The 26,360-nt window shown below is 46.0% G+C and overlaps 1 protein-coding gene across 5 annotated transcripts; it reads right to left on the bottom strand.

The window, feature by feature from the left end:
* On the bottom strand, nucleotides 1-26,360 carry LOC128333606 (meprin A subunit beta-like). 5 transcript variants are annotated; one of them, XR_008310988.1, is made up of 6 exons: nucleotides 26,232-26,360; nucleotides 11,660-11,741; nucleotides 10,581-10,726; nucleotides 4,388-7,953; nucleotides 1,813-1,940; nucleotides 1-146 (listed from the first exon to the last, which is right to left on the bottom strand). XR_008310988.1 is itself a non-coding variant. In XM_053269232.1 (5 exons), the coding sequence occupies exons 1-5, from the start codon at nucleotides 12,568-12,570 to the stop codon at nucleotides 12-14; spliced, it is 501 nt and encodes a 166-aa protein (XP_053125207.1). In that variant the 5' UTR covers nucleotides 12,571-13,752; the 3' UTR covers nucleotides 1-11. The 5 variants fall into 5 exon arrangements, 1 of the variants encoding a protein (XP_053125207.1); XR_008310986.1 differs by lacking the exon at nucleotides 26,232-26,360 and adding an exon at nucleotides 12,561-13,752; XR_008310989.1 differs by lacking the exon at nucleotides 26,232-26,360 and adding an exon at nucleotides 12,290-12,304.

Below are 26,360 nucleotides of genomic sequence, written 5' to 3'. Positions count from 1 at the left end.
TAAAGCAACACTTAGTTTATTTTGTTTTCCCCACACAAAATACTTTTAGTATTACAGCATTCCCAACATGGCTTTCTACAGACAAGGAGGTCATCAATTCCAGCACGACTCCCCAGGTTGTGGCCAGTCACGCCTTCCAGAGTCATCTGCAAAGAGATCAAGGAGATGGCATATTTCATTCTGCGAGTTGCAGCAGGCCTCTCAAAGGGACGCTGAGCTACTGAGACAACCTTCTCAACAAGTAAATAGTTGCTGCTTGTGTGCACAATCTCCCACTTTCCCCTCATGTAAAGATGGCTGCAAATACACCCCATTTGACCAGAGGCAAGAGGGGGACCAGAGAGTACACCCTGGGGAAGCAAAGCCTCCAAGTCATGATTAACTCCTCACATTCGTTGAAGCTCTGGATTTAGAGTGCTTAAACTCACTCAACATTTCTGGGTTCTGAAGTGCTGCTATTGTAGGGGGAAGCCTTCAAAAGAAAGGTGCACACTTGAGATTCCATACTGGGGCTTTGTTTTTTTGGTTAAAGTTGTAGCCAGATTATTTGGAGAAATCTGGATTGAGTATATTGAGTGCCAAGGAGTGTGCAACCCCACTGAGAAGCACTTCCATAGAAGCTTCCATGGGATGGGACCATAGTTTGGTAATACAGGACTTGATCTGCATGGAAGAGATCTTGGATTCTGTTCCTAGCCTGGAATTTCACACCCAGCTTTTAGTTTGCATCTCCTCCAAAATGAACAGGGTGCGTTCACATATCTGCCAAATTTGTTCTAAAGTTCCTGCAAGCTATTGGGGAGCACACACACAATTTGGGCTTTTCGTCACATGTTTGAATGTAGCCTGATCTATATCTGTGGTTAAAAAATCCACTTTCTGTGTTGGTCTTTTGGGGCAACTTTGAACTCTCAGTAAAGCCTTGCAGAAAATCCTCTGTAAAGCCTGATGTCTGGGAAAGAACACAGGAAGCTGACATATACTGAATCAGACCATTGGTCTATCTAGCTCAGTATTGTCTTCACAGATTGGCAGCAGCTTCTCCAAGGTCGCAGGCAGGAATCTTTCTCAGACCTTTCTTGGAGATGCTGCCAGGGAGGGAACTTGGAACCTTCTGCTCTTCCCAGAGCGGCTCCATCCCCTGAAGGGAATATCTTACAAATAGCTCACACTTCTAGTTTCCCATTCATATGCAACCAGGGTGGACCCTGCTTAGCTAAGGGGGAAAGTCATGCTTGCTATCACAAGACCAGCTCTCCTAGTCAAGAGGTAAAGTGTGTCATCAAGTCAATTTCAACTCCAGGCGCCCACAGAGCCCTGTGATTTTCTTTGATAGAATACAGAAGGGGTTTCCCATCGCCTTCTCTTGCGCAGTATGAGATGATGCCTTTCAGCATCTTTCTACATCACTGCTGCCCAATATAGTAGCAGCGGGGATTTGAACTGGCAAGTCAAGCATTTCCCTGCTGTGCCACTTAAGGCTAGGCCTCATCTAGGGTTTCAGAACCCAGCCTGAAACCTTGGAAAGCTATTGCTTTCCAATTGTGTAGATTCAGAAGGCAGCAGCTTTCTATGTTAACCAAGACGGAGCGGTCCAAGAATACAGTATGCTCTTGCACAGCTCCCAGTCCAATTGTCTCAATGAAGCCTTTGAAGAACCTCCTAGAGGAAGATGCACCTCAAGTCTTCATGTTCCTCATTTGCTTTATTGCTCAGAGTATACAGTATTGTGTGTAGTTTAGGCAGAGAATTTTTGAGAAAGTTTCAAGCATTTTAAACTAATTATCCATGTAAGCAACCACAAGTGCTTACCTGTAGCTTGCCGATCTCTGAGATGGGTATGGCCACTGGATACCAGTCCATGCCTTGATCCTCCTTCATAGACCAGACTTTGTGCCATTCAGAGGAATTCAGGAGTTTTATGTAGATGTTGATTTTGTCTATTAGAAAATAGAATTGACACGTGTCCACATATGCACTATTAGATGGGGAGTCCTTTAGGGACAGGGATTCATCCCTGCTGAGCTGCCTGGCTAGACTTCTCCTAGAACTATTCGGTATTATCAGTAGGTTCAAAATGCTGCCACCACCACCCCTTTTGTCGACAGAAACTCTGGGCTTGGGGTGGGATAACCCAGAAAGAAAAAGACTTAATTTGGTGTTTTCCCCAAGTTAAAAACCAACACTGAGAGGCTTTTAAAAAGAAAATCAGTTTTATTCGTTGCTACAGACTGCTTCTGTCTGAGGTTCTCTCAGCTTTTAGTTACATTTAAGAATACTTAGTAGGGTTACAAAAATAGGTTGCCTTAATGTATGCTTAAGGTGTTTATAGAGTCTTTTGCAACACCCTAGGTAGGATGGGCGTGGGCTAGTGTTCCTTATTTTAATTATGTTACAGGTAAACAATGATAGAACAGTATCAGGAATATGCAAAAGCACACACCAAAGAAACAGAAATTCTACTACAAACTCTTAAACCACTTTCTCCTGCCCTAAACTTCTGAAGCCACTAGCCTTGGCTTCACCAAACTCCTGTTGAGAATTCTAGCTTCCTGACCTATCTTTCAAGGATCTGCAGAGTTATTATCCTACAGCCAATCTCCATGACCACATATCCTCCTGTGCACCTCCCACCTAGCTTCTCTTCTAACAAAGAACTCTTCTTCCTGCCAACAGCTCTCTAGGTCCCAGACCCACCTGGTATGCTGACTGGCTGAGCTTCACTTCCAGTTAACTCTTTAGAGGGAGGGGAGGCTGATCACTACAGCACCTTATTCCATGCCCAATGACTGAATAGAACTTCTGTACCAGACAAAAATCCAGTATAGGGGTGACAACTGGGATTCTGCAAGGAATGGCAAGCAGGGGAGGAAGCATGGAGTGAACTAGGTCTGCTACCCTTCCTTCTCTGCAAAGTGTGTTGGGGGGCAGGAAGAGCTAAGCTTCTCCCCACAAGGTGGAAGCAGCTTCCTGGCAGAGACACAAAAGGCTCACACTAGATTTAGCTTGATTTTACCAAATAGGAAGCAAACTGTTTGCCCTTGGCCCCTTCCCATAGGTCCAGGGCTCGCATCTATACATATGCAGCTTATCAAGGGATAGCTTCTTTTCTGGAGTGGGGAGAAGAATGTTGTTCTCTAATACACTGTCAATTTTCTACAGAGGTAGGCAGTACATTTTAAAAATATAAGACACAGTGGCTCACAACCTTAAAATTATGCAGTCAGCCACAGTACTAATCAAGGACACTGCAAAAAGAGCAGGGGAAGAAAGCATCAATTATACAAAAGTTTTCCAGGTGATGGGGGCTGATCAGAATTGCCTTTTTACTAGGAACTTGGATTGTCGGAGACTTCAGGGAGATGTAGCCACCTGGTGAAGAGGACAAGATCATGGTTGGTTTGATACCACTGCCATCCTTTCACAAGGTTAGGAGGAGAGTTGGTCTTGTGGTAGCAAGCATGACTTGTCCCCTTAGCTAAGCAGGGTCTGGCCTGGTTTCATATGAAAGGGAGACTAGAAGTGTGAGCACTGGAAGAGAGTCCCCTCAGGGGATGGAGCCGCTCTGGGAAGAGTATTTAGGTTCCAAGTTCCCTCCCTGGCAGCATCTCCAATATAGGGCTGAGAGAGACTCCTGCCTGAAACCTTGGAGAAGCTGCTGCTAGTCTGTGAAGACAATACTGAGCTAGATAGACCAATGGTCAGACTCAGTATATGGCAGTTTCCTATGTGTCTAGAGCTGAGGTTGGGAAGCCCCAGGGTTGAATTTGCCTCTCTTATGAGCTCATTAGAAATCCTTGGGCAGCCAACAAGTTTTCAACTTACCCATGAAAATATAGGACAAGTGTATTGGGCTGTTTCACACAGCTCTAGTTAGGGTAAGAGATGCATCCTACTCAAGTTTGGGAGCTGCGCACCCTCCCATTTTCCAATGGTGAGAAAGCAGCAAGTGGGGGGAGGAAGTGATAGCCTGCTAAGCAGCAGCTGGATTGGAGGGCTCTTTAATAAGGGAGGACAAAACCACAACCCAGTTGCTGGGTTAGTAGATGATCACTTCCTGCTCCCCACCTTGCTTTGCTCATAGGCAATCAAAACAGGAGCACCCACAGCTCCCTAACTTGGGTAGGGTGTGTCTCCTACCCTAATTAGAATGGAGGACTGCCCTATTAAGTATTTTGAGAGATTTCCACAGGAGCTGGCGGCCCCACCATGAGGCAGAGGGAAGCACTTGCATCTCTGGTGGCAAGCTTTGGGCATTACTGAGAGAGAGAGAGAATGAATGAATGAATGAATGAATGAATGAATGAATGAAAATGAACCCAACCACTCTCCTCTAGCAAGTCACACACACCCGCCCCAGAGAAGGAGTTTCACAAAAGCCACTCACCAGAGGCCCTGCAAGGCATTCCTGCAATATCTTGATCATCCACAGACTGCTCTTGCTCTTTCTCAAGGATCCAGTCCAGGTCATCTTCCTTACTCTGCTCCCAGCCACACAAGTCTTGCTCAAAGGAACAGAAGAGGGGCTGTGCTGCCTTCATTGTTCTTCGAGGGGCCGGCAGGTCATTTCCTGCCATTTCCACTGCAGAAGGCAACTTCCTACAAAGATGTGGCAATTCAATGTTTGAAGCAGACATCCCTACAGCTTTTTCAGGCTTGTGCCCATTCCCAAGAGCCGCTGCCGCCGCCATCATGGTTCTGAGGACATGTTTCTTCAGGAATGCTTTTGTCTTCACAGAACCAGCCACTGTTGGTTTACTGGGATTTAGACACCTGCAATTCAGCCCCAGTGGCTCACAATTGCAGTCCTCCTATTGTGGCAACGCCAGTACCAAGGTTCTTGCCATTATCTCTGGCAGAGACCTCTTGTCAATATAATGAAGGAAATTGGGGTTGACGACAGAGGGACCACCATCTTGCTCTGGTTTCCCTTCCATCATGCTGCTCACAGTGATTTCTCCTCCATTCACTACAGTCTGTGTTTCAGAGGCTTGTCTGGATTGAAGAGTTTCCTTTGTAGAATGGCGACCAGCAGGCCCCTTTCTATAGTTTAGAAGTGTGGGAGATTCTGGGGCGGTCAGGGGCACGGCTGTCCCTTCATTAATGCCATGAATCAAGGCCATTGGCTGTGCTTCAGATAAGGGAGAAGTGGTGTCCCTACTTTTTTCAAGTGCATCTTTCCAGCCTTGGGTTGTGGCCCATTTAATCCCATGGTAAGACTTTTCTGTTGCATTTGCTGGCTCAGACAGTCTCCCTTCTGCAAAAGGGCTTGTTATTTCTCTAGAGGAGCCTTTTCTTTCAGTGGCAGATTCCAAATATTTTACAGGTGGCCCCCCATCATTTGGTACAGATTCTGATCCTGTTCCTCCTAAACAAAGAGAACGTCGGGGTTCTTGCACTCCCTGCAGAGTTGGGTTGCCAAAAGCCAAGGTGGTGGAGAAGTGGGAAGAACCAGCACTGGTAGTTTTAGCAGTTCCTTGATCACTTGCTATAGTACTCTCTGGAGTCCTTTTATGTGGCTTTGTAAGTTCACTCATTACTGCCAATGAAGTCTCTTCCAGAGGTTGTGGGTAATGGCCCATTCCATTTTCCTCTCTTCGATTTTTGGTGTCTCTCCTCCAGCTGGGAGAAGTACTTGTTTCTGGGACAGACAATACCTTCTCACTCTCTTTGGGGAGAGATCTCCCTTTTGAGACAGAGCTGTGTCCTTTGGTTTCTGCACCCGACTTGGATTCCTGAGTAGCCTCATTTTCCAACGGTATGTCCAAGGAAGCTGGCCTCTTGGTAGCATGCTTCATGTATGAAGAGCCAGCCACTCTCCCTCTGCATTGGCTTTGAGAGGGTACTGTTCTCAGCCCAGTAGAATTCTTGGCTTGGCCATGACCACCATCTCCTGTTCCAGCAATACTAGTTCCAACTGAGTGGGGAGGAGGAGGTTGTTCCTGTTGTCTGGTTTCTGCCATACCACACTCAGGGTTTCTGGGCATTTGGCTCCCAAGTGATGCCGTGGGCAGTACTTGCCACAGAGATGCTCTTTTGTGGGTCTTGGCTTCTTTGGGGAGTTCAGTTCCTGCAGGCCTTTTGCCTCCAGGTTCTTCCTCATGGCCAACACTAGCCTTCTGCCCACGAGACAGGCTTTCCATAGTTGCTGCTTCTGTGGCATGCTTTAGTGATTCTTCAGCATGCACCCTTGCAGTCCATCCTGCAGCATGGGCACTAGAGCTATAGCCTTCCATGTTTCTTGGTTGCAGTGATGAAGCTGTGTCTCCCCTCTGAGCTGGCCTAGAGCTTGGAGACCAAGAGAGTTTCAGTGGAGAGGTCTCCTCTGTAGAATGCATGGCTTGCTCCATTTCAGTTGCTAGTAAAGCCTGTTCTTCCTGCACAGGAGCTTGGCTGGGCAGCTCCGCGTTTGCCCCTCCCCAGTTTCAGACATGGGCCATGCAGTTCCTTCCAGGTGCCCCCTTTCAGTCTGGAGTTCAAGCTGGACCGGTGGGATTCCCACCACTGTTTCGGCAGCTGCACTTCTAGGTGTCTCATGGGACCTCAGGAGGGGCCATGTCTTGTGCATCACCTGCTCAGTCTCAGAGACTGGTCCCAAAGGTGTATGTGCCAACGCTCCCTGTCTGTAGCCCTTTCTTGCCCGATAAGTGAGGGGCAGAGGAGAGATTGTGCCCACTTCTATGGAAGTGGACCCCATTGGACTGCTCTCAGAAAAAGTTTCCTTTTGTCTTGAATCAGCTGAATCACCTGCAGTTGTTGCCCAAGGGGATGGCTCTCCAGTAGGGGCCCTGAGCCTATCAAGATGTTGACTTTGAGCCCGTGAACTTCCAAGGCCTCGATCCCCATCAGTAGGAAGCATCCCATATTCTCGTTCCTGTGCCACAGAGGGTTTCCTACTATGGGAGGCCAGTGTGAAAGCTGGCTCAGTAGCCTCCTTGTTGTAGAAGCCTTTTTCTTCCTTTCCCACTATTCCACGGTGGCTGCTGATAGTGAAGAGTGCCTGGCTTCTTGCTTCACTGTCTGGGGGATTGGAAGAAGCTCCAGCATTTGGGACTACTGTACTTCCAGGGGCTCTCCGAGAGGGTGTCATGTAGGAAGAGCTCACTGCATTATCTCGTATGCCTTCCACAGAGTGCATATCCTGAAGGTGGCCAGTATTGCTTCTAGAGTGACTTGTGGCTGGATGGAAGAGATCCATACCTTCTTTGGTTTGGTTTTCCACCACAGTGAAAGGTCCCCCCTTGATTGAGCTGGGCGTGCCATTTTCAGACTCATCGATTCCTGTCTCCATAGGGGAAGGTAGTTCTGTGATCTGCCCCACATCCATGGCTCTTGATCCAGAAAGGAGAGTGCTCTGCACCAGCCTATCAAGCCTTCTTGCAGCTCCCTTGCCGAGGCTAAATGGAGGCACTGTGCTTTTGGTACGAGTGTAAGCTGCAAGTGCAATTCCTGGATTAGCTCTTGTTCCTTCAATGGGACTTTGCCCACCTTGTGTGTAGCTTGGAGACTGGATTCTCAGCACTCCAGAGCCACGGGTTGGGTTCTGCAGAGCTTGCGGCTCACTGCTCTTCTGGGCAGCAGTGCTGGCTGTCATTTTAGTCTCCATTTCCAAGAGCCGGGTGTTATGTGGCAGTCCTTCTGACATCATGAGGTATGCTTTGCTCGGAGCCCCTGGAGACACTGTACTTGGGTTACGCCTCTCCATTCCGGGTGCTAGAGTTCTCATCGGGGCTTCTGCAACACTAGAGGCTTCCTCAACACTCCTGTTGGGTGGCAGGGTGGAGCCCACTTGGGCCAGCTCTTGCAGCTCCTGAACAGTCTCGCTGGCAGAACGAGCCTCTTCCGTGGCAGAAGGAACTGAACTCCAGGCAGTAGGGATGTAGTCCTTGCTTTCTGGTTCCATTGAGCTTGGGACAAAACCAGTTACATTCTCAGGTCTTCCATCCGATGTTTCTGAAAACAATGACAGGTGCTAGATGAGAAAATCCTTTTCTAGCCACTCTTGATCTCTGCGGTGTGTGCCATTAACATGATCAGGGCCATGTCATGAACCTAACAGATGCAATGTACTGTATATCCACAAAGTGTTCCTATGTGAAAGCAGCCGTCATGCCTACCATACAAGCTGCCAACCATCCAGTATCCCAAGAGCACACTCTTCTGTTTCTTTTTTAGATTGTTAGCCCTTTGGGGATAGGGAGCCATTTTATATCATAAGAACATAAGAACAGCCCTGCTGGATCAGGCCCAAGGTCCATCTAGTCCAGCATCCTGTTTCACACAGTGGCCCACCAGATGCTGCTGGAAGCCACAGGCAGGAGTTGAGGGCGTTCCCTCTCTCCTGCTGTTACTCCCCTGCAACTGGAACTCAGAGGCATCCTACCTTTGAGGCTGGAGGTGGCCTGTAGCCCTCCAACTAGTAGCCGTTGATAGACCTCTCTTCCATGAAGTTATCCAAACCCCTCTTCAAACCATCCAGGTTTTTGGCTGTCACCACATCTCGTGGCAGAGAATTCCACAAGTTGAGTATGCATTATGTGAAAAAGTACTTCCGTTTGTTGGTCCTAGATTTCCTGGCCATCAATTTCATGGGATGACCCTGGTTCTAGTGTTAAGCGAGAGGGAGAAGAATTTCTCTCTATCCACTTTCTCCACACCATGCATGATTTATAGACCTCTATTATCATCATCATCATCATCATCATCATCATCATCATCATCAATTCGATTTCTATACCACCCTTCCAAAAATGGCTCAGGGCGGTTTACACAGAGAAATAACAATTAAATAAATAAAATGGCCCCCGTTCTCAAAGGGCTCACAGTCTAATCTATCATGTCTCCCCACAGTCTTTTTTCTAAACTAAAAAGCCCCAGGTGTTGTAGCCTTGCCTCATAAGAAAGGTGCTCTAGGCCCTTGTAAACTGCTTGGGAACTTTTGTTGAAGAGCGATTTATAGATATGAGAGAAGCCGTTTCAGAGACCAAGTCATCTGTACACCAGGTAGAGACAGGTTTCTTGCTCGTGGGTCCTATTTTGGTTTTAGCACTCAGGGCCCATCAGAGCTAGGTGCAAAGTTGCGACTCAAGGCAGAGCCCCAAGTTATCCCATGGACAGGACATACTGCTTACTTTCCCCTGTGGGCCACTTCTTGAGATGACCTTCATGGACAAGTTCCCAGATATATTCCACAAATATCAACAGCTCAGTCTAGAAGGCGGCCCTTGCTGCCAACATTACATAGTTGAGACGGTGATTCTAACCTACCAGCAGACTCCAGCCTGCCGTCTTCCCACCCCTGCTTCACACATTCTAAGTTGTTTTGGAAGCCAGCTTAAACTGTAAAAAGCTGCAGGATTTTGCTACCTCAGCTGCTTTTGAACAATCACAGGTTTATTGACCGTTCCGTTCCAGTTTCAAACATAATCGTGCTGCTCTTACTGCTAGCCATCCTGAGCTTTCTGTAATCATCATCATCATCACCACCAAGACCTGGCAATGGCTTAAGAATGGTTACTTGAAGAAAGAAACAGAGGGTTTAATACTGGCTAAACAAGAACAAATGCAATAAGAGCAAAAGTCGAAAAATCCACAACAGCCAGCAAGTGCCGCCTTTGTAAAGAAGCAGATGAAACAGTGGACCACCTGATCAGCTGTTGTAAGAAGATCGCACAGACTGACTACAAACAAAGGCATGACAAGGTAGGAGGGATGATACACTGGAACATCTGCAAAAAATACAAGCTACCTGTAGCCAAAAATTGGGGGGACCATAAAATAGAAAAAGTTGAAGAAAATGAAGATGTAAAAATATTATGGGACTTCCGACTACAAACAGACAAACATCTGCCACATAATACAACAGATATAACTGTAGTCGAGAAGAAAGAAAAACAAGTGAAAATAATCGACATAGCAATACCAGGTGATAGCAGAATAGAAGAAAAAGAAATAGAAAAAATCACCAAATACAAAGATCTACAAATTGAAACTGAAAGGCTGTGGCAGAAAAAGACCAAAATAATCCCAGTGGTAATTGGCGCCCTGGGTGCAGTTCCAAAAGACCTTGAAGAGCACCTCAACACCATAGGGGCCACAGAAATCACCATCAGCCAATTCCAAAAAGCAGCTTTACTGGGAACAGCCTATATTCTGCGACGATATCTATAACAGCAGCAACAACATTGACAATAAAATTCTGGCATCCCAGGTCCTTGGGAAGGGCTCGATGTCTGGATAAAACAAACCAGTCTAACACCTGTCTGACTGTGTAAACAAGAAAAAATAATTCGATTTCTATACCGCCCTTCCAAAAATGGCTCAGGGCGGTTTACACAGGGAAATAACAAACAAATAAGAAGGATCCCTGTCCCCAAAGGGCTCACGTTCTAAAAATAAACATAAGATAGATCCCAGCTACAGTCACTGGAAGTACTGTGCTGGGGGTGGATAGGGCCAGTTACTTTCCCCCTGCTAAATAAAGAGAATCACCACAGTAAAAGGTGCCTCTTTGCCCAGTGAGCAGGGGTAACTGAAGACAGTGACTGGTGCATTCACAGGCCTTAGTGGTCCAGCCTTACCTGGCTGTGCTGCTGCTTGAAAACACTTGTAGAACTTGTTGACTCTGGCAATATCTGAGTTGCTCAGGTTCCATCTTTGTCCAAGGATGATGTAAGAGCTGGAGAGTGGTACAGTTGTGGGCAAGGCGGTCATGCTGAAGGCATTCCTAAGGGGGGAAAGAGGGAGGATTTGTCCATAAGAGCAGCTGTTGGGCAGCTCCACACTAGAGCTTTTTGGTGTGGTAGAGGCACTGTTTTTCCCCTGCTATTAGCTAGAGATGTACATATCAGGCGGTATAAAAATATTTATTTATTTAAAATATTTATACCCCACCCTTCCAGTGCAATACTGCTCGGGGCAGCTTACAACAATAACATAGACACAGATACAAGTAATAAAATTATTTTTTTTAAAAAAAGTCAGATAAAAACAATGTAGGTTCAAATTAAAACTGAAAATTATAAAAAGCTAAAGAAGCTAAAGAACCTACCAGATATAACAAAATAATGATATTTAAAAGCCTCCTTAAAAAGGTGTGTTAAAATATAAGTAAATAAATATCACTTCCAAGAAGATGCCAGTTCTCATGGCTTGAAGGGTAGAGAGGAGAGCTGGTCTGGTGGGAGCAAGCATGATTTGTCTCCTTAGCTAAGCAGGGTCCGCCCTGGTTGCCTATGAATGGGAGACTAGAAATGTGAGCACTGTCAGATATTCCCCTTGGGGGACGATGGAGCTGCTCTGGGAAGAGCATCTAGGTTCCAAGTTCCCTCCCTGACAGCATCTCCAAGATAGGGCTGAGAGAGATTCCTGCCTGCAACCTTGGAAAAGTCGTTGCCAGTCTGAAGACAATCCTGAGCTAGATAGACCAATGGTCTGACTCAGTATATGGCAGATTCCTATGTTCCTAAGGGTGGGAGCAGTATTCACTATCCTGCTAAGATCTAAACACAGCTAAGCCCAGCTTACAAGGGCTGACTATTGCAACTGTATTTGTAGACACCCGGTTCTGAATGTGCAGCGTCACTTTCCCAGTCTAGAAGTTTGGGTTGGAGAAAGTTCCAGCCAAGATACTGTAGTACCTGGATAAAGACTTGCTTACCTGCCATAGTGCATGATAGATGAGCAGTCATAGGCAACCAACATGTTAGTATTCCAAGACTTCATGAAGTTTGTTTCACATCCTAAAGAAAAGAAAAAAAGATACAGCATACACCCCTGAGGGAACTGGGCACAAGTGTGCGATATTTGTGAATGAATGAAGAGCTTTATCATGATCATTGATCAGTTGTACATACAAAAACTACATTCTGATAATTCAATCATATAAAGCACACCAACATAGAAGCCCCATGTAGCGGCATCTAGAAAGTCGGGCTAGAAGTCAGCTGTGGGCAGATCTTAACAGCAGGTGCTCTCTTTGTGGCCCGGGCGCTTTCCAGATTAGACCCTGTGAGGGGGTCACGTCATATCTCAGAAGTGTGCTTCCACATTTCCTGCGTTGTGACACCGCCGTCCCTACGCGGACAGCCGTTCGGCAGAGCCTGTCACCTCTCCCTGGGCCACAGCGGGCTCCATTTCCTGGGAACCACAGCCCAAAGGGTGGCTAACAGCAAGAAAACGACGCCCCCCCCCCCCCGTAACCCGCAATGTCCTCCCCTGCAGACGTGCTCTGGAAACGACAGCAGAGCCCAGAAGAGCCCAGCAGGTCTCAAGGAGAAAAGTGCCATACAGAACAGGAGGCACCATTCTCTTCTCTGTTGGAAACAACAAGCGCTGGATAGAAAAGGCTGGCGAGAAAGAGAAGGAAGATTCCAAAGCTGGCAGCACTGAAATGGAGTCCAAAAGAGGAGGAGTGAAGAGTGAGAAGAGGAAAGGAGCTGGGAAAGAGAAAAGTATGAGGAACCTGCAGGAGGGAGAGGAGAAGGGAGAAGTTCAAATAGTCCCCCCCCCGCCCACCATTAGACTGTAGAAAAAGAAGGATAAAATACTATTGTACTTACCTGCAAACATCAGCAGGCGGGCGGGCGGGTGGGCGGGGCGGGGGGGCCCTCTTCCATCATGGCAGGAGAGAGTTGGGGAGATTTAGGGGAGGGGCCGCAGCAGCCGGGAGGGGGTGTTTGAAGGGGTCCTTCCACCGCTGCTGCCACGCACCCAGAGGGTCCCCACCGGAGGATCGCGCAGCGGGCGGAGGCCTCTGACCACGAGGCACGGCCCTTGGGGAGGAATGGGTGACGGTCTCTCTCCCCAAGGGCGTGCCTTCGGGCGGGGGCGTGGTGGCGATGGAAGGGCCACAGAGCCGGAGGGGAGCGGCGGAGTCCCCCAGGAGGAAGGGGCTGGCTCTGCCTTGGGGAGCCTCAGCGCTTGAATAGTTAGCGCTGGCAACGGGTCGGGCCTCTGCCGAGCCTCTGGCGGATGCCAGGATGATGGTAACGGCTTCGGCAGAGGCCGGCCCATCGGGGTCAGGGCGTTCATCCTGGGATGGTTTTTTAAAGAAGTCTGGGGAGGAACCGACTCCCTGGACAAGCCAGAAAGACGGTCCTGCCCCAGAGGGAGGAAGTCCCGCCCAGGCTCCCCAAGCTCCAGGTTCCTCCTGGGGATGGGTTGGAGGATTTTAACCGCCGCTGCCACCTCCGGCCTCCTTCTGGGGGGGCTCCCCTCCTCCTGGTGGGGAAGGGGTTTCCCCCCAGAAGGCACGCCCCCACCTGGTGCCTTGGGCCCCCGCCGAGCCTCGATCCTCCGTGGGAGGGCTGGTGGGCTGCCCTCCCGTGGGGGCCTCACCTGGGTGCTCGGTGCGTCCCTGGCCAGGTTGCTTTTAGTCCGCCTTTTTTTGGCGGACCTCACCCTTTCCGTTGATGGCCCAGCCACAGGGGCTGGGTCACCAAGGGAAAGGGTGGACCTGACCAGGGGTGGCAGCAGCAGCTTCCGGACCACCTCCCGGCTGTCAGATGTAATAGCCTTCCTCCCCACTTTCCTCCCCTCCTCTTCTCCTGAAAAGAAGAGAAGAAAAGAGAAGAAAAGAGATGTTATTTTTAAATTTTATTTCACATCTCTATATGCACCCAAAAGTCACATCTCTGGGTGTTTTACATGAGTCCTTTGCAAAACCAAAGCTCTGAATTTCAGAGCAGCATATGAAGTTTCATATTTATTTATTTGTTTATTATTTCTCACTGAATATTTTAATTGTGTCTTTTCTACCATCTTGTGGAGTGGGTCCAAAAATCTTTAAGGGACTTCGAGGTAAGTTTGGCTGGTGTGTGAATGCACACACTCTCTTCTGAAGGAGATTGGGGCAGAAGCCCTGTGTGTAAAGCCTCCTCGGAGCTTTTCACACATGGCTCTATGCCTCAGGGTATCTGAAGAGCGAACCTGCTTCGCAGCAGATTGGAGGCATTTCAATTCGAGGGATTAGATGGCTCATTCACAGAGCCATCAGCACCTCCATCAACACCTTTGGAGAAAGCAGAAGCCCCAGAGGTTTTTTTCCAAAAGCTGCTGAAAATTGAGGGGTTTTTTTACCACACACACCCACACACACACACACACATAACTCGGGCAAAGCCAGAATTTGCAGCCTCCATTTGGGGAGAATCTAAGCCCTGTCTGTCCTGGTCCCTGATAGCCCGCAGGGAGGTCGGATTAAATCCAGCAAATATGTGGACTGTCACTGGCACACTCCAATCAGGATTGGATTCGGGGTGTGTGGGGAGCCCTGTCTGTAAAACCTCCAGCTGGTTTAAATGAGGAGTTAGATCTTGGGGTGAAGGATGAGGATTATTCTTCTTAAGTAACATAGGAACATAGGAAGCTGCCGTATACTGAGTCTGAACATTGGTCTATCTTGCTTAGTATTGTCTTCATGGACTGGCACTGGCTTTTCCAAGGTTGCAGGCTGGAATCTCTCTCAGCCCTATCTTGGAGAAGCCAGGGAGGGATCCTGGAACCCTCTGCTCTTCCCAGAGCAGCCCCATCCCATAAGGGGAATATCTTGCAGTGCCCACACTTCTAGTCTCACATTCATATGCAACCAGGGCGGACCCTGCTTAGCTAAGGGGACAAGTCATGCTTGCTGCCACAAGACCAACTCTCCTCTCCAACAGTAGCATGTTGGTTAGGCAATGTAGCACAGCTGGGTCATTATCTAAGGGTATAAATTTGCTGTTGAATGGAGAAAGGTGATAAGCTCACAACAGAGAGATAGCAGTAAATGGGCTCCATTAGCTTTGGCTACTCAAAGATTTAAGTGTCTAAGATGTAAGTATTTGCACATTGGGTGTCAGTGTTATCTTTGCTCGAGTACTGCTTTAGCAAAACTGAGCTTCTATTTTAAATTATTATTTTTTAGAGTGTTACCTGTCTTTGGAGAAGTGTTTTTGTCACAGGATGACATGGGATAATATGTAAGTGTACAATGATTATAGTTTTCATAACAGGTTGTTGTTTTGTTTAAGAGTTTATTGATTGTATATTATAGGAACGTAGGAATCTGCCATATAATGAGTCAGACCATAGATCCATCTAGCTCAGTATTGTCTACACAGACTGGCAGCGGCTACCCCAAAATTGCAGGCAGGAATCTCTTTCAGCCCTATCTTGGAGATGTTGCCAGGGAGAGAACTTGGAACCTTCTGCTCTTCCCAGAGCAGCTCCATCCCCAAAGGGGAATATCTCACAGTGCTCACACACTTCTAGTCTCCCATTCATATGCAACCAGGGTGGACCCTGCTTAGCTAAGGGGACAAGTCATGCTTGCTACCACAAGACCAACTCTCCTCTTAAATCATTTTTAAAATTTCTGTGTTGTTTTGTGTCCTTGTTTGCCCCTGAAGGCGGCTTTGGCAGATCTGTGTTGGGCTTAAAAAAACAAGCTTATAGCACCTTGGGACTTTTGATTGATTGGTTCGTTGGTTGATTTCTATACCACCCTTCCAAAAATGGCTCAGGGCGGTTTAAACAGAGGAATAATAAATAAATAAAACAATAGGATGGCTCCCTGTCCCCAAAGGGCTCACAATCTAAAAGGAAACTTAAGATAGACACCAGCAACAGTCACTGGAGGTACTGTCCTGGGAGTGGATAGGGCCAGTTCCTCTCCCCCTCCTAAATAAAGAGAATCACCACCCACCAGATGCCGCTAGAAGCCACAGGTAGGAGTTGAGGGCATGCCCTCTCTCCTGCTGTTACTCCTCTGCAACTGGTACTCAGAGGTATCCTGCCTTTGAGGCTGGAGGTGGCCTATAAACCTCCATAAAGTTATCCAAGCCCCTCTTCAAGCCATCCAGTTTGTTGGCTCTCACCACATCTTGGGGCAGAGAATTCCACAAGTTGATTGTGCATTATATGAAAAAGTACCTCCGTTTGATGGTCCTAAATTTCCTGGCACTTTCATGGGACGACCCCTGGTTCTAGTGTTATGTGAGAGGGAGAAGAATTTCTCTCTATCCACTTTCTCCACACCATGCATGATTTTATAGACCTCTATCACGTCTCCCCGCAGTCGTATTTTTTTCTAAACCAAATAGCCCCAGGGGGCATCAGAAAACGGTTCACACTGAAATCAGAACACACTTGGGAAGGTGCTCTCATGTAGCCTTTACTAGCTGGCCCCATAAAACAGGATAAGGATGATGAAAGGCAATAAACCTCCCCCTGCCCCCGTCCCGCCAACGGTTATGGGACACAATTGGTGACATTGCACAACTTCCTTATTGATCACGTGGCATGCCTGTTAAGGCATTGGCCTTAGGGTCTAATTTCCCAACTTTGTGGGGCTTGATCCCAAAGGAGATAGTCTTAATTCTGGACTTAAATTTTCAAAGTCCCCCCCCGCCCCCCAATTATCAAATGTCCATGATTTGTGAAAATGAAATTTATTGTTACTGTTGGCAATGCAATCTTCTCTTTTGTGCTGATTCTAATGAAACAGTGAATCTATTATATATTTTGTAGAAGGGGTGGGTGGGTTGGTTTGTGTAAAATAAAGTCATACTTCCCAAGGACCTTCAGATACCAAATTCTGCATACATAATCTTGCCACTGAAAGCACAGTAGATGATGAATACACAATTTTTTACACCGGAATATGCTTGGGGGCAGGGGAATTAAGAAACTATTCTGAACATCATACTTACAGGTTGCCTAGAATTTTTGCATTAAAAATCCTGCCACTGAAAATAGCTGAATAAAGTAAGTTACTTTTTACACTGGGATCTACAGGTGAAACTCGGAAAATTAGAATATCGTGCAAAAGTCCATTAATTTCAGTAATGCAAATTAAAAGGTGAAACTGATATATGAGACAGATGCATTACATGCAAAGCGAGATAAGTCAAACCTTAATTTGTTATAATTGTGATGATCATGGCGTACAGCTCATGAAAACCCCAAATCCACAATCCCAGAAAATTAGAATATTACATGGAACCAAGAAGACAAAGATTGTAGAATAGAACAATATCGGACCTCTGAAAAGTATAAGCATGCATATGTATTCAGTACTTGGTTTGGGCCCCTTTTGCAGCAATTACTGCCTCAATGCGGCGTGGCATGGATGCTATCAGCCTGTGGCACTGATGAGGTATTATGGAAGACCAGGATGCTTCATTAGTGGCCTTCAGCTCTTCTGCATTGTTTGGTCTCATGTCTCTCATCCTTCTCCTGGCAATGCCCCATGGGGGTCATTCTCTATGGGGTCAGGTCAGGCGAGTTTGCAGGCCAATCAAGCACAGTACGCTGTATACTTTTCAGAGGTCCGATATTGTTCTATTCTACAATCCTTATCTTCTTGGTTCCATGTAATATTCTCATTTTCTGGGATTGTGGATTTGGGGTTTTCATGAGCTGTACGCCATGATCATCACAATTATAACAAATTCAGGCTTGACTTATCTTGCTTTGCATGTAATGCGTCTGTCTCATATATCAGTTTCACCTTTTAATTTGCATTACTGAAATGAATGGACTTTTGCACGATATTCTAATTTTCCGAGTTTCACCTGTACTTGGGGAATGGTTTGAATAATTGCTTTTGCATTTTGCAGAAGGAATTCTGAATATCATCCTTCCCAATATCACCTGCAGGGACCAAATTTTGCATCCTTCCACTTAATTTAGCTGCATGCACTACTCTTTGCTTCTGTTAGAGTACTATGTAGCCTTCCATTCCATTATATCATCATGAGGTTTATAAAGGCAATGTAAGAGACCTGTTTTCTGGTTCACCACCTCCGTGGTAGGAGTGTGCTACTTCCATCTCAGCTACCATAGGTGGTTGCACAGCAGTTGCAGGAGTCACTAGAAACGTGAGCCTGCTTGCAACGGCCTAGGCGGACTTTGGTGACTTGGGGAGTCGGCCCCTCTCACCGCCCTCACCCGAAACCAGCGGCATCCTTACCTCCCTCCTCTCTGCTCCTAGCCCTGCCAGACACCCTCCTGGACATCCTTTCCCTTCAACTAGGCCCTATTTAAAAGAAACCAACTAAACACCCAAAGCACAAAAGATCAACCAAGACTGAAAATAAAATGACACCAAAAGCACTGAAATTAGACCAAACCTGGAAAGCATTTTAAAAACCAGTTAAAAATCCCAACCTAAAACTACACAAAAAGAAAAAGGACAACACTTTCCAAACTCTAAACCTAAAAGAACCAAACTATCCAAGTAATCAGCTTAAAATTACAAAATGAGGTAGGTGTGTGTGTGTGTGTGTGTGTGTGTGTGTGTGTGTGTGTGTGTGTGTCACCAATCCGACCTGACTAGGCAGTCCACAGCAAGGAAGGTAATTCAATTAGGGTAATTTTTATTTTATTTTTAAAAGGGCAGGCACAGCAAGGCAATCCCACTAGGGTAGGATAATCCCAAGAAAAAAGGGACACCGCAAGGTAATCCAGAGGGGTCCACAGAAGCAGCAGGGGTGGGGGTGGCAGCAGGTCCACCAGAGCAGAGAGCAGGGTCCACAGCAAAAGCAGCAAGTAAGGCACAGTGACAGCAGCAGCCGGGCAACAAAGCCAGCAAGACAGCCAGAGCTCTTCCTCGGAAGCCAGAGGAAGAGGAAAGGCAGGCAGGCACTGCCTGGCTTTAAAGACATTTTGAAATTCCCTCCTTTTTGCTCCCTCATCCCTCCCTCCCCATCAGCCAATGGGGGCAGAGTTCCCTGACTACCCTCTGATTTTGAATGACAACACGCCAACCAGGAGAGAGGAGATCAGTAGCCAATCAGAAGACAGTGGCAGAAAAGCAATAGCAAGGGCAGGATTCTTGTAAATACGCCCCACAAAATGGCAGCTGCCACGTTCGAACCTTCCAGCTGGATTGAACCGGTTCAATTCAGACTGGGCTAGTTCAGTTGAAACTCGAACTGGTTGAACTGGGCCAGTTCGAGTCGAACCCAGTTTGAAGCAAACCATTTCTGCACACCTCTATTCTGCAGGCAGGGAAGAACTCTGCGGCCAAGGGAATGTCTCCAGGGGTCTAGAGCACCAGCAGCAACAGACTCAGTGGGGATCAATTAGAGGCAATTTTATTTGCTGCTGCTGCCAGCAAGGTAAATCAATGGGCTATTGCTCTGCATTGAAATACAAATTGGTTATAGGTGCATCTTACATTTATACAGACAATCTGAATGATGCTGACACCCTAGACATAGTATACTTGGCAACAAAATGGTGGACTAAGTATCTAGTACGCATGCGAATGATTCATTATTCATCTGGTGATCACTCCTTATTTGGTTACATCCTGTTTTCTAAACTGTCCTGTGGGAACCAAGTTTCTTTAGATACAATTTAGTGGAAAGAGATAATGGCCTTGATCATGTGAGGCCGTGTCCTTGAGCTGGCCTGAGCTGGGCTGGGGTTACTTTAAGTTAGAGTGAGGTATTCTAAGTAAAATGGAGTTACTTTGGTTTTCTAAAACACATCACACCCACCCACCCCACGTGCTGGTTGCCACCCTGGAAGCCTAATATTGTCTTCAGTCGGATTAGAAATTTGTCCAACTGGCTTGTCAAACATGAGCCTTCTCTTCTGGTGAAACACTCATCCATTGACATTTTTGATTCTGTTCCTCCCCAGGGGCACTTGACCTACAAACTCAAGAAATTGACCAACCCCACCAGAAGGCTTATACTTGGTTCCATTATACAACAACAGCAACATTTATATAACGCTTTTCAACTACAGGTTCCAAAGCAGTTTACATAGAGAAATAATAAATAAATACGATGGATCCCTGTCCCCAAAGGACTCCCAATCTAAAAAGAAACATAAGACAGACACCAGCAACAGTCACTGGAGGTCCTGTGCTGGGGATGGATAGGGCCAGTTACTCTCTCCCTGCTCAATAAAGAGAATCACCATGTTAGAAAGGTGCCTCTTTGCCCAGTTTGCAGGGGTAGCCACATGCAGTTCTGAATCTGTCATTTATTGTATCAAGTATCCCTGTCCTTTGCATTATGAAGGAAAAACAATGAAGGAAAAGCAACCAGAACTTAAAAAGAGAGAGCTGGTGAACATTTGCCTAACGACAAACATACACACTCTAACAGACGCACACACACCCCGCCCCAGTTAAATGCTGGCTGCAACACCAACATTCCATGACAGGTTTTTCTATGAGGCTTTACAACATAAACCTTCCTGCCAGACAGGCTCCTTCTGCCATAAGAGGCCAGATGGACCTTGAGACTATTTGCTGCTCCTAGCGGTCTCCATGAATATTCTCTTGTTACCATAATTATATTAGTTGGTTCATCACAGGGAGGAGAGCTGGTCTTGTGGTAGCAAGCATGAATTGTCCCCTTTGCTAAGCAGAGCTTGACCTGGTTTGCATTTGAATGGGAGACTGCATGTGTGAGCACTGTAAGAGATTCCCTGAGGGGTTGGGGCTGCACCTGCACCTGCATGCTTGCATGTAGAAGGTCCCAGGTTTCTTCCCTGGCATCTCCAGATAGGGCTGAGGGAGAATCCTGCCTGCAGCCTAGGAGAAGTCACTGCCAATCTGTGAGACGATACTAAGCTAGATGGACCAAGGGTCTGACTCAATCAATCAATCAACTGTATTACGGTCAAAGACAAGCATAGTGGTCTAACTCGGATGTGTGCTGGCGCCCTTGCTGTTTAACCTTTTAGTTAATGATATGGTGACCCATCTAGATAGCTGCGATTTCCATCCTCCCAAGCTAGCTGGAAGAAGTATCTCAGTGTTGCTGTATGCGGACGATGCGGCCATTCTGGCCAGAACCCCAGTTGGTCTAAGGAGGGCCTTGGGGGCATTGGCTGTTTATTGTAAGAGAGAACGGCTGAGTATGAACTACCAGAAAACAAAGGTGCTCTCCTTTGCTCGGAGACCCAAGAGACGGGTATGGAAAATCGATGGACAAAGGATAGAGCAGGTCCAAAATTTTGTATACTTGGGGGGTAGCTGTTCACTCATCGGGATCAAGACGAGCCCATGCCTCTCATGTGGCCCAGGCTGCCCCAAACAGCGCCCGAGCTATTTTGCGGTTCTATAGAACCAGGGGAGGGTTTTTTATCCCAGCAGCCTTAAAACATTTTCAAGCGAAATCATTGACACAGTTATTGTACGGTGCCCAATTGGGTCCTTACCCAGATCTGTCCCCCTTAGAAGTGGTGCAGTCTAAGTTCTTAAGAGCAATATTTCAGACACCCAAGTGCACCTCTAATGCGAGGCTCAGATTGGAGGCGGGCCTCATCAAAGTTGAGGCCAGATGTTGGCAAATGGCGCTGTTTTACTGGCTGAGAGTTTTTTCCTCGGACACAGGGCTGAGCCGCTTAGTATTAGAGGATTCTTGTCAGTCGCCCTGGAAGTGCGCTCTGAACTCAAAGATGACCACTTTGGGCCTCGATCAGTCTGCCCTGCTTACGCAAAGTTTGGAGACAGCTAGGAAGTTCATCAAACAGAATTGAGGATATTGAGAGACAAACAGATATAGCAAGGGTACCTGACTTTCAGAGCCAGGAATCAGTCAGATATCGTTTGGCTCCAGCATCCTACCTCACTGTCTTGCAGGTGCCCCCTCTTAGAAGAGTTTTTACCCTGGCAAGATGCAATGCCCAGCCTTCAGCCCTCTTAGAGGGCCGATACAGAGGGATTCCCTACGGGGAGAGGCTCTGCCCATGTGGTGAGGGTCAAGTGGAAACAGTCACCCATGTTCTATTGGAATGTTTGTTCTAGAGAGACCTGCGCCGGGATCTCATTTACCCTTTGATAGCTAAATGCCCAGGTCTCGATCCTCCTCAGATGACTGACAGGCTGTTGGAAGGAAGCATTCCTGCGCTACCAGGCGGACAGCTAAATTTGGCAGTGCAGCCCTTCATGTGCGGAAGAACTTAATAATGGGGAAATAGGCGATGGATCTAAGGCCAGAGCAACTTGTATCCATAATCTGGCCAGCTGCAGGTGGGCACGCAGGTACTGGTACCACCTGTATTTCAGCTGTAAATTTAATGACAATATCTTCCAGAGTCTAACCCCCCTCAGATTTAGGAGTCAAGAAGGCAACTGGTTGAGTTTTGATTTTATGTCATAGCCTCATAAGTAGGAAATACTGCTGCCTCTTTTATCTCCAGTTATTGTAGTAGTATTTTCAGTATCCTGTTTTATGCTGAGGGGGACTTTTTAAATTTATTTTAAAATTTATACTGTTATTGTTTGCAATAGAGGTTTGATTGTCCTCTCTTTTACATTTGTTTTAACCTCATGCTGGTCGCTGACCGAAATAAAGAGACTGATCTAACTCAGTATAAGTCAACTTCCTATATTCCTATGTGTAAGAATGCTTTTTGACCCATCTTGAATATCAGGAGGCTGGGATTATCTCTTCTGTCTTTCTGCTCGACTGTTTTTTGTCAGTCTGTAAATCTGTGTCTTAAGGGCACATCTTTATGGCCTTATGGGTGACCTGTTTCACATGCGGCTTCTCCACTCCGTATAACATGGGGAGTGGTTCTTCTTTTCTTGAACTCCTGTTTTGAATCCTCTTTTCTTTCCATTGGCTTTGCACCTTGGCTTGGTTTTGTGCATGTGATATGATCTTCAGTCAATTAATTATAGTCCACGTATACCCTCATTAGTAGTTTGGTAGGCTTTTGATTTGGTGGTTTTGACTGTAACATACCTGTTTAGCCAGGCTTTTAGTTTATAGTTTTAAAGCTTTGGGTTTTAGAGTTTTTATTTGTATTTTTAAATGGTTTTAATTGTGTTAATGTTTTAATGGTTTTTAGATTGTGAACAGGGACTTTTTTGTATGCAGTGGTATAAAAGGGTAATAAATAAATAATTTTAATACATTATCTCATTATGTTGTTTGTTTATTTCGGCCCAAGGCCAGCTTCCAAAAAAAAAAAAAAAACCACCAAAAAACACAGCAAGAATAAATACATAAAATAGATAAGATACATTTAACATAAAATGGATAAAACATTAATGGCTTCCGATATCGCACATATAGCCAATTCCATTCAAATAAACCAGTCAGTCTAAAGTGCACAACCCAGCATCTTGTGTCTCCATCATCATTATCTCATTATTCATCCAATTCAAGGCCAATTGTATGTAGCCTATTCCCTCATCACTCTGAATATTAAATATTTATCATAGTGCTTTTCTGCATCCCTTATGCATAATTAGTAATATTTTCACATCACTTTTTCCGTTTAATGATTAAGATTATGTTCTGCTGGTTTTGTGTTGAGGATGAGTTTTCACCAAGTTTTTATTAAGCCCATCAGGTTCAAGTATTTTTACGAGAGTTCTTTTACTCAATACATATTCTGATTCTTTTCTATATTTTAAGTCCCCTGAGGAAGAGGTATAGCCTCGGAATGTGCCTGGACTGGTTTTCAGCAAGAAAACGACTGATTTTGTCTTTACCAACTCTGGTATGAACAACCCTGCTTCTGAAATTAGCTGAATACACGACATCTCACACCATAGCTGCTCAGGGAAAGGTTAAATTGTGTTAGTTTGTTTTTTAAAGAAAAAACTCTGAATATAATCAGCAGATTTTAGCTACTGTTCTCAACAGATGTTAACAATCAGATCAATCATTCCAAAATGGCAACATGCCCAAGGGAAGCAGAAGATCTATCACAGTTCCAAATTTACTATGATGCGAATGTACCATGTTTGAAGTCGAAATCCTACCAATTTTAAACTCTTTTCACTTCCTTGTTGCAAGCACATTGAATATTTTATTAATGACATACATTTAATTTCTTAAACATTCCTAAAGTAAAGTGTGCTGTTGAGTCAGTTTCAACTCCTGGGGACCACAGAGCCCTGTGGCTGTCTTTGGTAGATTACAGGAGAGGTTGACCATTGCTATCTCCCACCAGGGGCGTAACAAGGCTGGAGTGGGCCCAGAGACAAAATTTTAAAATGGGCCCCTCGCTGATACACACACACACTTCACAATATATAGTCATGTGACTTGCCTCTGGGGGATCCCTCGAGGCATGGGGGGCCCCAGGCAGCCGCCTCCCCTTGCCTAATAGTAATTATGCCCGTCTCCCGCACAGTATGAGATGATGCCTTTCAGCATCTTCCTATGTCACTGCTGCCCAATATAGGTGTACCAGTGGGGATTCGAACCGGCAACCTCTTGCTTGATAGTCAAGTATTTCCCCGCTGAGCCATTAGCAGTGTACAGAATGACTTTGCCCAGCCAATGACGGGCCTCACCTACTCATTTCTATATATTTCTCCAACAGTTGTCATATATTCTGCATTATATTGAAATCAAATACATAAATAAATACATACATACATTAAATAAAAATATTGCAGATGTTTTGCCAAAGTGGCCCCCATTTGAAAAATAATGCATTTCATGGCCCTATGAAGTCTTCCACTGTAACAATAAAGAATCTACCCCAGCAGAGCAGCCCCCATCCCCTAAGAGGAATATCTTACAGTGCTCACATGTCGTTTCCCACTCAAATGCAAACCAAGACAGAGCCTGCTTAGCAAAGAGGACCATGCAGTGACAGGACAGTTGTGTCCCGGACAATTGTGTCCCTAACCCAAGTATTAATTAAAGAAGCGATTGTTGATTAATACAAGCCCTTGTGAGAAACTTTTTTTGTAGCAGGCATGCAACCCCTCGTAAGAAACTTATGAAACATGCAAACCAATTAGATGTTGTCCAGAGGCAGCAGCCCCACAGGGGAAGCAGGAGCAGGCAGGCAACAGCAGAAGGAGCCCACAGCACTCACCTGGTCTCTCACCCCAGGCAGAACTGGCTGGGAAATGGATGGACTCTCCCTCTCCTCTGCTGGGCTTCTAGCAACCTCAAGCCACAGGCAGTGTTCCTATAAAACCCAAAGCTAAGCAGGTGACCCGAGGAACTGCTGAGTCCAAGATGGTGCATTCAGTATTCCCCGTGTATCTGCTCTTCTACCCAATAAGACGAAGGAAACATATGACCGCCTTTTGTTGCAGACTCACCAACAACTGAATCCCAAAGCAGTGCTGACGGACTTTGAGCCAGGAGCAAGAAAGAGTATTGCAGAAACATTTCCTAATGCAACAATAAGCTTGTGCACTTTCCATTTGTCAAAAATCCATCTTTAAGAAAAGATGCAACCTTGGTTTAAGACGACGGTATAATGGAGATCAAGAATTCAATATAAAAATGAGATGTTTCTCTGTGTTAGCTTTCCTTCCAGTAAATGATGTGGTAGCAGGCTTCTTGGATCTGAATGAAGATCACAACTTACCTCCCGAATTAATCACATACTTTGAAGTTACATACATTGGCCAAGCAAGAGGTAGAAGTGGGTGCAAGATTGTAGTGACCTTTCCCATTGAATCTTGGAATGTTCATGATCGAACAATGAACGACTCACTTAGATCTAACAATTCAATTACTTGTCAACACCCCTCGGTTTGGAAATTAATTGATGCGTTGAAGAAAGAGGAAGCCATGACCAAAAAGAAGAAAATTGACTACCAAAGAGGGATTATTGTCCAGCCAAGAAATAAGAATATCGATAAGTGCCTTCAATCATTACTTGCATGTTACAATCCTGAGGACAAAACAAGTTTCTTATGAGGGGTTGCCCACAACATACATACTTTTTTAAGGACTTATTGACTACGGGGTTGTTTGCATGTTACAAAATAAGTTTCTTACGATGGAATGTTTGCATGTTACAAAATAAATTTCTTAAGAGGGGTTAAAAATAAATAAATTTTTAATCAACAATCTCTTTTTTAATTAATAACACTTGGGTTGGGGATGCAATTGACCGTGAGGCAATTGACCGGGACACAAATGCCCTGGTACCGGACCATTCATGCTTGCTACCACAAGACCAGCTCTGCTCCCACTTTCCCTCACCTGTCTATTCCATATCCCCCCACTTCCCTTTGATTTCACATTCCCTAACTAATTCAGTAGGCATTGGACTTGCAAGAGAATCCACTAGCTGCCCCTGCCACACCTCCAAAGTCAGAGTACCAGCAAATGTGTTAGCATTCTGGCGTCACTGTCAGATTGGTCACACTCTGGATAACTTCAACAGCACTTGCTAGCCATAGGCTTTAATGGGGCAGGGAAACTTTTAAAATGCCCCAAACGTTGATCAAAACTTCACTAAACCACTGAAAGGCACTTGTTTTCACTAGACAAGCCTTGTCCTTTTCCTACCTGCCATGACGAAAGGGACCAAACGCTGATCAAGGCAAAACTCGGAAAGCTTCCACAGTGGTCAGAAAGCTTCTGATGAAGCCCAAACTCGGAAAGTCACCACAGTGATCTGTGACCACTTGTTGAAAC

The sequence above is a fragment of the Hemicordylus capensis genome, chromosome 8 (genome assembly GCF_027244095.1).
Source record: "Hemicordylus capensis ecotype Gifberg chromosome 8, rHemCap1.1.pri, whole genome shotgun sequence".
In the NCBI taxonomy this organism is placed as follows: Eukaryota; Metazoa; Chordata; class Lepidosauria; order Squamata; family Cordylidae; genus Hemicordylus; species Hemicordylus capensis.
Note: the sequence above shows the minus strand (reverse complement) of the source record. Positions and strands in the feature narration are given on the sequence as shown.